Source organism: Silene latifolia, chromosome 2 (assembly GCF_048544455.1).
Source record: "Silene latifolia isolate original U9 population chromosome 2, ASM4854445v1, whole genome shotgun sequence".
Classification (NCBI taxonomy): domain Eukaryota; kingdom Viridiplantae; phylum Streptophyta; class Magnoliopsida; order Caryophyllales; family Caryophyllaceae; genus Silene; species Silene latifolia.
In genome coordinates this window covers 142,738,587-142,749,167 of record NC_133527.1, presented here as the reverse complement: position 1 = coordinate 142,749,167, position 10,581 = coordinate 142,738,587, and the positions used below count along the sequence as shown (strand labels likewise).

The 10,581-nt window shown below is 36.9% G+C and overlaps 1 protein-coding gene across 1 annotated transcript; it reads left to right on the top strand.

The window, feature by feature from the left end:
- Window positions 1-5,432: 5,432 nt before the first annotated feature.
- On the top strand, window positions 5,433-10,581 carry LOC141643054 (uncharacterized protein At2g39910). Its single transcript, XM_074452077.1, has 9 exons — window positions 5,433-5,548; window positions 5,645-6,128; window positions 6,232-6,318; window positions 6,787-6,977; window positions 8,130-8,325; window positions 8,418-8,482; window positions 8,979-9,080; window positions 9,186-9,282; window positions 10,057-10,581. The coding sequence occupies exons 1-9, from the start codon at window positions 5,505-5,507 to the stop codon at window positions 10,066-10,068; spliced, it is 1,278 nt and encodes a 425-aa protein (XP_074308178.1). The 5' UTR covers window positions 5,433-5,504; the 3' UTR covers window positions 10,069-10,581.

The following is a 10,581-nucleotide window of genomic DNA, read 5'->3' as shown; positions in this document are numbered from 1 at the left end:
CTTTAGTTTGGTTAGTATTGTCGTCTAGTAGGGAGTATGAAAAACATGGTAAGACAATTCTCTTTCGTGTTTAATTTGTAAGACAATGTACAAATTTGACTATCTTTTTATGTAAAACATTTTGCATCCCCTTCTCTTTTGTTGTCTATTAATTCATGCATTAGCGGTCGACGTGAAAATGGATTCCCGCTTGGCGGTCGACGATTGTATGTGTTTTGCAGGTTTTGGTTATAGGCATCGTGGCTGGGCAGCAGGCTGCTGTTTCCAGGCCTGTTTTTTAATATATCTGACGGAAATTCCGTCAGTAATTCTAAAATACCGACGGAATTTCCGTCATTGTTCCCCCCCCCTATCATTTTTCCAGAATTAAGAGGAAAATGCCACGTGTCCACAAACTGACGGAATTTCCGCCAGTAAAATGAAAAAACTGACGGAAATTCCGTCACATCCATCCTTTTAATGTGATTTTATCAACTGCAGGGATCTGCCACGTGTCTAACTGCTGACGGAATAGCCGTCAGTAACATGAAAACACTGACAGAATAACCATCAGTATAATAGAAAATTGACGGAATAACCGTCACTTTTTTCCTAGATATAATGACGGTTTACCCGTCAATGATTGGAATACTGACGAAAATTATGTCAGGACACGTTTTTAGTGACGAAATAAGCTGACTCTGTTTCCTGACAGAATTTCCGTCAGGAAATTGAAATACCGACGGAAAAGCCGTCAGTATGGCCTTAATTTTTCCGTCGGTTTCCCGCGTTTTCGTTATAGTGTCATTGGCCATGTAGAACGCATTGGTGTTGTATCAAAGGCCTTGTTATTATAAAATTAATATGCTTGTAATAAATGTGACATCTAGAATTCACTTATAATACTGTTTCTGTTATAACAGACATGTTAATCATTATAGTATATGTATACATTACAGTTATTGGATTACATGTGACTAATTGTGAGAATTAATGTTGCTCTCAAATTAAAGGTGACTTAGATTTTGAATTGATTTGTGATACATGGAAGGCATCATGTCGATTAATAAATGACATGTGACCGCCATGATCCAATTAGTTTTAGTTCAATTAAAGATACAAAAGTTAATGAGCTTAACATAAAAGAGAACATTATAGTATTATTGAACCATCAGGTCAACACAAAGGCCAAGTGGGAGAATGTTAGAATATTTAATAATATTCGAGTGGCCTATGTGTTTCGGGTTTAAATAAAAGTTAAGTTTATATTAAATATTAAGAGACTTTAATATAAAAGACGACATCATGATGGATCGCTCTCGATTAAATGTAATTAAAGTACGGGAATTATTATTCCCTCTTACCTTACCCTAATATAAGTCGTCTTTCACAAAAAGGAACGATCGAGTTCGATTGTGTGAAAAGGTACGTAACCTATTACTCCCTCCATTTTTCTATATATGACTTTCTCACATTTCGAGACACACACTTCTCTCTTCAATATCTCTCAAATTATATGCTTAAGTATAGTGATATGTATACTCATACGAAAGAGTTTTTTAATTTAATGGTATAATTTTTATAACTTTTTACCAAATATATTTTTGTAAATATTAAAATCAAAGGCTCGCCTCGAAAAAGCAAAACGTCATATATTAAAAAATGGAGGGAGTATAAATATTTTAGAAGTTAAAAGAAATAATCATCATATGACAAAAACACAAAACATACATACATTAAAAGAAAGGATGAAAAGACAGTTTCTTCTCCATCATCAAGAAACATAAAAGCAAAAGGGTTAAGGAGGAGAATCAATCGTCTTATACTTCTTATTGTATTGAGTGTGTCTGTAAGACATGGACCAAGGTTAGTCCTTTATTCCGTCTACTAATTCTATTAGGGTTGAATTAATTCAAGTTTGTATTGATTCTTGGGACTGATTTCATTATTTAAATCATAAAGTGTATCTTACAAGGAGTGTTTGGTTGGAGCTTTTAGAATGAATTATAAGTTTATGATAATTTCCCTTACCCTACACTACTAAGGAGTGTTTGGTTGGAGCTTTTAGAATGAATTAGAATGAATTCAATCCATTCTAATGTTTGATTGGATGATTTTGAAATGAAGTTAGATAGATACCCATGATTATAACTCCATTTCAACCCCTTGGAATCTCATACTCACGTATACACCTAAGTTTCTAAATCCGTTCCACCATATTCGTTCCAAGATCGAACCAAACCCTTGTGAGCAAGTATATGGGGATGGGGTTCTAACTCCATTCATCTATGGTATCACAATAATTTTGAATACTTTTCCCTCCAATAGAAATCTGCTTAAATAAGGAAATAATACTTTATTTTTATTAGATTATTATCTTTTAATTAATCTATAATATTTTAATCATTTTTTAACTAAATTATCATCTTTTAATTAAAATATAAAAAACTAGTATAAATCTAAAAATTCGTATATGAAAAATCTAAATTGATGTTATTAGTTTCGTATGTAAAAAAAACTTATGACGTACTTAATTCGTAAATCATTAATATTTACTAATTTATATACTGTATATATTATGAAAATATTTAATTTTTATCTATAGTAAACGGAATAATAAATATTACTCTAAATTTTATTAAATCATGGTTTTTTAAATCATAAACAAGATTTAAAAATAATTATTAAAATAAACTTAGTTTTTACAGTTTTCAATTTATAAGTTAGACCATACTGAAAATATTGTCATTTAATGCTTTAAAGGTAAAGTATAACTTAGAAAATATTGAAAATATATAACTTTTGAGAATAAGGAAACAAATTTAGAGTTGTTTTTCTTGATAAAGTGCTTTAGTTTAGGAGTTATTTTAAGAAAAATATTCAGTTTCAATGGAAATAACGCAATTGGTAAATCCTACACACCATTTACTACATTCTACACATTTCGTCACATTTTTTCATACTACCCTTCTCTTTAAAAAAATGTTCTCTATCTCAAACCTAGCAGCCAACACTCGTCAGTTGCCACCTTTGGTGTCACCTAAACCACCGGTGGATGCGTCAGAAGTCAGAGAGTTCGTTGGTCTCTCTTGTGCACCATCGTGGGCTCGTGGCCTCGTTCCCAAAATCGCAACCGGCAACCATATTGTAAATTTGAAACCCTACCATTAATAACACCAAATCGTCGTCGTTAACATCAAAATCGAGATCTAAGCATACCAGATCTGCAAAAAATGACGTCGTAGGTCACTGTTGGATAGAGTTAGTGTGATCGGAGGAGCGTCGACATCCGAGTTTTCGTCGGAGCGCATCCGAGTTGTCGTTGGAGGTGCACTTTCGTGAGTCCGCACTAATGTGATCATAGAAGCGCCGAGATTTAACCCATGTTAATTTTGACTTACGTGTTATATGGAAGTGCCGACGGTGGTTGGGGAAAGAGAGTGAGTATTCTGCCGGTGTAGGTGGTGCTCGTCGCGGGAAGGGGCGAGGGGTGGTCAGTGCAAGGAGGGTGGTTGAGTGATTGAGACTTGGGAGGGGACGAAGGGAATTGAGGTGTTCACTCACTTTTTTTTTTATTTTTGATTTCTTTTTTGAGTGAGAAATGAGAAGGGTATACTCGAAATAAGGGGAAATATGCGAGATTTGAGTAAAATTATGTGCGGGATTTAGCAAGTCCCTAAAAATCCTGCGCATTTCTTCGAATTATTCCAAAATTACCCTCTCATTCCTCACCCTAATTTATCCCTCCTATCAAAGAAAAAATCAAAAACTCAAAAAAAAATATGCAAAGGAACGCAACCCACTTGCACCCAACAGTCAACAATCCCACACCCACCCCCGGCCACCGCCGACCACCCATCACCGTCCCACTCCTGCGCTGACCCTCCTCGCCCACTTACCCGCTACGACCACCCTCTAGCGCACCCACCACATACTCCCCACGCATACAACAACTTCCCGGCGCCTACCAGCAAGGCCCTCCGATTCTCCGACCACCATCTGACCATCCATAATGCGTCCTCCGACTACCCTACTCCGGCCTGTTCGACAACCCCACAACCACCTCTTCAACAACCCTAATTCAAAATCAATTTAAACCTTAATTGTAAAAATCACCCCTTTTTTATACAAAAAACATGATTTAAATCGATTAAATAATGGTATTAATAAAATTGTTCATAAGACGGGGAAATTACACGTAATATGTACGAGTTACGGTCCATAATTATCGAATTATTGACGAATTGATTAAAATTAGAGAGAGAAGGAAAGAGGAGAAGCATTTTTAATTCTTTTTCAAGGCAAAGGGTAATAATGGAATATTAGAGGTAAAATGCACGGGATTTAGCAAATACTTTAAAAATAATTTTCCTCTTTTTATGCCTTAACTTTTTGTATGAAGAATATTTTGTTAGCTAATCTATTAACTGCGGACGATCATCATTTTTGTTAGCTAACAAGATTGCTGACTTCATGGTTTTTATTGGACATTCATGTCCAATTTTTTGAGGTGGTTTGAAAGCCGGTAACTTCAATTTACCTCTCTCATTCGAAAGAATGAGATAGGTTGGTCGTATCCAAGAGGATCAATCCAGTTTTCTTACCTTATCAAAAAAAAAAAAATTAATATATTTGGGGCTTTCGGCCATCAGTGTCATGGTGAACTAAGAGCATCCGCAATAATGGGGTTCCTCATATTTTCTCTCTTTTTCTTATTCGACCACCTTATTTTTCACTAATTTTTTCATCTACCCTCCACAATCTTACATAAAAAAAAATTGGAACCCCCCCCAAAAGGAACACAGTCTACCCTTACTTTTTTTTGGGAACCTCCTCTAATAATGGTTGAGCCTCAAATTAGGGAAAGGTTGTTGCATTAGAGAGGTTCCCCATATATAGACCTGGCAAAAGCAACCCGACCCGAAAAGGCTGACCCGAGACCCGAAGTGACCCGAACTACATCACCCGAATATGGCCCGAAAACCCGAATTGACCCGATCCGACCCGAACATAACCCGTGCTTTCTTGACCCGAAAATGACCCGATCCGAAACTACCAAACCCGAAAATGACCAGACAAAATATAACTCTAATTGAACTGAAAAAACTTGAAATGACAATTTCTCTATTATTCATTGACCCGAAAATGACCCGACCCGAAACAACCCGACCCGCTTGACCCGACAACAAACGCAAAACAGATCTGAAACCCGAAATGACCCGTCCCGACCCGAGTTAACCCAAAATCAATGAGAAACCCGAATTGACCCGACCGAACCCGACCCGTTGACCCGTTTTGCCAGGTCTGGCCATATAAGGAGAAAAGGTGCATATACCTTTTGCGGATGCTCTAAAGTCAATGAAAGGACGTCACCCAATGACACCCAATTTAGGCGCCACCTTCTAACAACCATTCTTTATTAAAGGGTTTCTACCCACCCATGTGAGAGGGTGTCACCCTATCACTATCCTTCCAAGTCTAAACATCCAAAAACTCCAACTTGAACAACAGAAGTGCTACCAAAAATGACGAAGACCTTCTCTACAATTTCTTCTCAACATCTGACTGAGTAAGCTTCTCTTCTTCATCGATTCATCACCCTTATTCCTTATTATTATACTCAACTTAAATTGATAGAAACAACTCCATTGAATTTATGTTACAGGTTATCTCAACCAATACAACAACTCCTCTCTACAACTCCATACAACCCACCTCGCTCCCACGATATTTCCGTCAAATCTCTCCTTCAATCACTTCTCCCTTCCAAACCCTCCCAAATCAACACTAACCCATCTCAAATTATTGATTTTGCTCTTTGTTGTGCCTTTTTATCTTCTTCAAACAATTCAAATTCACCCTACATTAACTGGGTTACCCCACAACTCAGCAATGCTGCAATTTCGGCTTTTCGAGCGCTTTCCAAAGCCATCTTTGCAGAAAATGACGATTCTGATGCTAATTTGAGTTTAGAACAGAGATTAGTGATTGAATTGTTGCCAAAGGTGTTACCTTTGGTTAAGGATAAGATTAAGGAGAGTTCCATTAGTGGGGCTAGTGAAGGGGATGAGATTTCGGCTGCTTCGTCGAGGGCTCCTCTTGGTTATGCTGTTGTTGCTGCTTATCAGCTTAGATGCTTTATCACCCAGGTTGTAATTTTGTGCAAAAGTTGTATGAATTGGGATTTTTTCAGTTTTAGGGTTTTAGCATGTTTTTAATTCATGCTTAGTATGTGAGTTTTGATGATTTCAGGTCGAGTCTCCGCATTTAGGGAACATGTGTGGGTTGGTTGTTCCGTGTGCACTCACAGCTCTTGATCACTGGTCTCCTGAAGTTAAAGTATGATACTTTGATTATGATTTTCACCATGCTGTGTTTTTTCATAGGAGTATTGTGTATTGGTAAAATGATGAGTACATGTGTTTTTGTTTTCATACCGAGGGTTGTACAGATTGATACATTGTTTCTTGAATCATGCATTGAATCATACTGATCACATTATCAAGATATTAGCATCGAAATTCTCCTAGTACCTCTAGAATGGCCCTCGTCTGGGTGCATCCAGGATATCGACTTATAAGTAGCATTTCACTTAAATTGACCTTTTTGATTGGCTATTAAATGTGCTGTGGCCTGTTGTTTCCGTTTCTGCTGTAGCCTTTGTCCTTGTAACTTGTAAGAGCGAAAATCTAACATACACAAAGTACTATTTGTAAATTCCTTTGCAATGTGTATCCACTTAAGCGTACTGTGTAATTCTTCAGTATATGCTTCTATTGTTAGCTTGATTAATCTTGTTATATCTAGGGGCAAGGAATGATTAGTTTTATACATGTAGCAAAACATCTCAATGCTGCCGAGCTTGGTGGGTATGGAGATGTGATCCTTGATGCTTGCCGTCAAAATGTTGTTTCTAGTGACGAATTATGGCATTACGCTGTTGAGATGTCAGTACTTCTAGTGACACTTCTACAGAGACATAACCCTCGAAGCCCATGGTATGTTTTCCTTTCATCTGCAAACCATAGTATTCTCAACATTAAGCAAGCATATAGGTAAGAACATGTAAAATGGCATTGGAAAAATGTGCTATGATAATTGTGCGTTGACTGTAAGTTCCTTAGCCCATGTATGGTACAGACGTACAGTGATACCTCAGATTTCCTGTTGTTTGATGATTGTGTATGAAGTAACGTTTGTAAAATAATTACACCTATTTCTTTTTATGCTTAGTGTGTCATAAGAATGATGATATTTTTCGACTTTAATTCCTCATTTCTCCGAGTCTATTTGGTTTTCTGAAGGAGCTTTTGGTATGATAAATGCAGCATCAAATACTTTATTTGGCTTTGTTTGTCACAATTAGTTTAATTTGTGACTTCAGGCCTAGTTTCATTTCACGCAGTTTGTTTCATAAAAACATATGTAAAAAATACACTAATTTGATATCTGCGGTAGACGTATGTCAAAAAGGCGCTTAGTACTCTCTCCATCTTTTCCATATAGGGCTTGTTTGGGTTAGGAGATTTGGAAGGAAAGGACGGAGTGGGGAGTGAGAGATATAAAATGATTAAAAATCGCTTGCTTGGTTAACAAATAAGGGTGAAGGGTTTGAAAGGATCCATTTTCCCTCCTCCAAGTCAAATCAAAATTCCCCTACCATAGGAAAGATTGGGAGGAATATTGTATCCAAACACCCGTACTCCATTCTCCCTCTCCTTCTCGTCCCTCCCTTTCCTTTCCTTCTATATCCCCCTTACCTCCCTTTCCTTCCCTCTATATCCTCTTCCCCTCTTATGTTGCTATCCAAACAAGCCCTTAGCCCCATTTCTTGGTGGTTGTGAGGGGAAATTTAAAAAAAATTGGGCTAAATAGAAAAAAGTGGAGGGTGTATTTAATTAACATGTGCTAATTTTTTGCAGACGTCTATTGTTATTATTCTTTTTTTTTTTTTGGTGAAATGTGAACTTCTCATTAATAATCAATTTCAAGCGTTTACACCATACATAAAGCGATTACATACTGAAAACATACAACTACTTTTCTAAGCCTATTGTTATATTCATGACTATGAACATACAATGATCATTTTTATCATTCCCTATACATTCATGGTTGTGAGTCTTGTGACCTGTGAGCATTATATACAGGTTTGAGAAGCTTATAAATGAGATGTTAGGTCACTTGGAGCGCCAACCTAAGAATAAAGAACGCCGTGTTGCATGGCTCAAAATTGTTGAACCACTATTTGACTGTGTTGGTCTTGTCCTGTTAGCTCACTTCAGAGTTCTGTTCCCACTTTTCTTCCAGTGGATGCATGCTGATGATGATGAAACTCTTTTGTTGGTGAGGTTCCGGTGCTTAATTGTCTTGATTTTGAACAATAATGATGTGTTGTTGAAACTTGAAAGCCTTCAATGATATTTTTCTTGGTGTAGGTTCTAGAAAGGATCCTTCTTGTTGTCAAATTGACATGGATTAGAAGAAGTCCTTACACTGCAAGGTGAGTTGCTTTATTATATTTCCTGTCTCATCCATTTGTTTATGTTTTTCTGTTTTCTAGGTGTTTGTTTAAGCTCCCTAATTAGTCAAGTCTTGAGTAAAAAATACTGTTTAACCCTTTTTTAGCTATACCTGTAACCTGTGTGACATTTGTGACGGATGGGTCCCACCTTTATAACACACTACCTTATCTTTTATTTTACCTTTACTCACTTGCATTAAAAATTGATCTAAAATCAAAGGTAGGCAGATGAATGAGACAGAGGGACAAAGGGAGTATTTGATGAATTACCGCTTCTTCAACTATTTATATGAGTTGATAACACTCGGTCACTCCCTTCCCAGGACCTCTGAATAATTCCACCATTTAGTGTGGTAAGCATGTATGCGCTTACACTAGATGCCGACCGCCAGCCTTAAGTCCGATTGTGGTGATAGTCCAGGGCTAGTCACAGGTTCAAGTCATACAAGCTCATAATGATGTGTGCTTAATGCAGGTTAGTGGATGAACTAGCCATTATATACAAGGAGGCTGCTATGAGGATAGCTCGAGACAAAATCAGGAATCTTATTTGTCAAATAGCAATCTTACTTCAACAGTAAGGGCCATGGCTTTGTTTCTGATCTGTGTCTCGTTTGCTCGAGTTTTTTTCTTGTTCAGTAGTCCTTATTTGTAAACCCGTCTTTTTCGTGATACTCTAAAGGTGCAAAGGAGTACAGTTTGAAGTAACTTGGGAAAAGTACAAGGATGATCCTAATTTGGAAGGTCTTGCTCAATCGTTAGCTGAACAAGCTACTAAGGTACGCATTTGGATGTCCAACTCTCTCAAGGCCCAAATAGCTGTCTCTTAATTTGTGCTTGAATTATTTGTTACTGTTCTGACGTCTGACCTCAAAGTAGATCCCCATATCTTATACTCCTCCATTTCTTTAATATCTTACCACGCTTCAATCTCAGTCGATACAGATACCATTTCCTTATTGGGTACATATTGAACCTGATAATTGGCAGGAGTGCACTTGAAAAGCAACAATGATAACTTAAAAAAGGGTGATGTGCGAGAGCCACTGCAGAAAGTAGGTTAATTTAGGAACTTAAACAGAGATGCCCTACTATAAAATTTCTCTTTCCTTTTTTCTTTCTCAGAGCCAAATCTTTAGAATTCAGAGGATTGTTTTAAGTTATGCGTGATATTTGTATGAGCGTCATGATGAATAATCAGATAAGATAAATAATACGGTAACGAAATGGGTTGTAATTTTTATGCCCTTACTCATCCCCAGTATCTGAGATATACCTTTTTATTGAAGTGCAGTGTGTTTGAAATGGAAGTTTAAGGTGTAATATGCAAAACTGTAGTTCACTCTATCCTTTATACGACAATATTATAGATATATGATCGATTTATGTACTTGAGTTGTGTATATCATGGGTTATTCAAGACGTATACATATGGTATAGATCACTTATCTGTACTCGTCTTAAGATCTTAATCATGATTGGAAATGGGATGAGTGCTTGATATGTTTGTTGCTTAGATAGTTCTGACACTGATGTGTGACGGTTCCATGCAGGTCGCTCAATGAAGATGAGAGTGCTCATTTGCAGAGACAGTTTCTGACTTTTGCTGAATGTGCATCGAGAATGCAATGTCAGGGAGCCCGTGAGTTGCTCAGCTCTGAGGATTGCACTGGCGTGTATATGGAGTAGTGTTTGAATGTTTTGAACGATTCAAGATCCTCTTCATTACCTATTAATGGGAGGAGTTGGTATGGGTACAAAATAGAGTGTTCAGATTTATTTAAGACATTTTAATGTCCATGAGTTTACACAATTCAGTTAAATTTAGAACCCTTCAATTTCTTCTCCAATTGTAATAATATCCATTATTAGTAGGTAATGGAGATGGAAGAAAAATGAAGAGAATCCATTTCCATTGGGATATTTAGTTTAAACCTTGTGCGGAGTCTGACAGTGTTGTATGATGGATAATGTGTGGTATTGTTAGAATGTTAACTGTAGTACACATTGAGGTTGTAAAAGAAAATAGAATTTTCAAATTTATTAGTTGCCTAATATTTTTTGGCTGGCTAATAAAA

What these genes read in the sequence shown, in the direction of transcription:
- LOC141643054 (XM_074452077.1), top strand. Translation starts at nt 5,505, where the DNA reads ATGACGAAGACCTTCTCTACAATTTCTTCTCAACATCTGACTGA. An exon ending in TCTTCTCAACATCTGACTGA is followed by an intron (nt 5,549 to 5,644) that starts GTAAGCTTCTCT and finishes TTTATGTTACAG; the next exon opens with GTTATCTCAACCAATACAAC. An exon ending in TTAGATGCTTTATCACCCAG is followed by an intron (nt 6,129 to 6,231) that starts GTTGTAATTTTG and finishes TGATGATTTCAG; the next exon opens with GTCGAGTCTCCGCATTTAGG.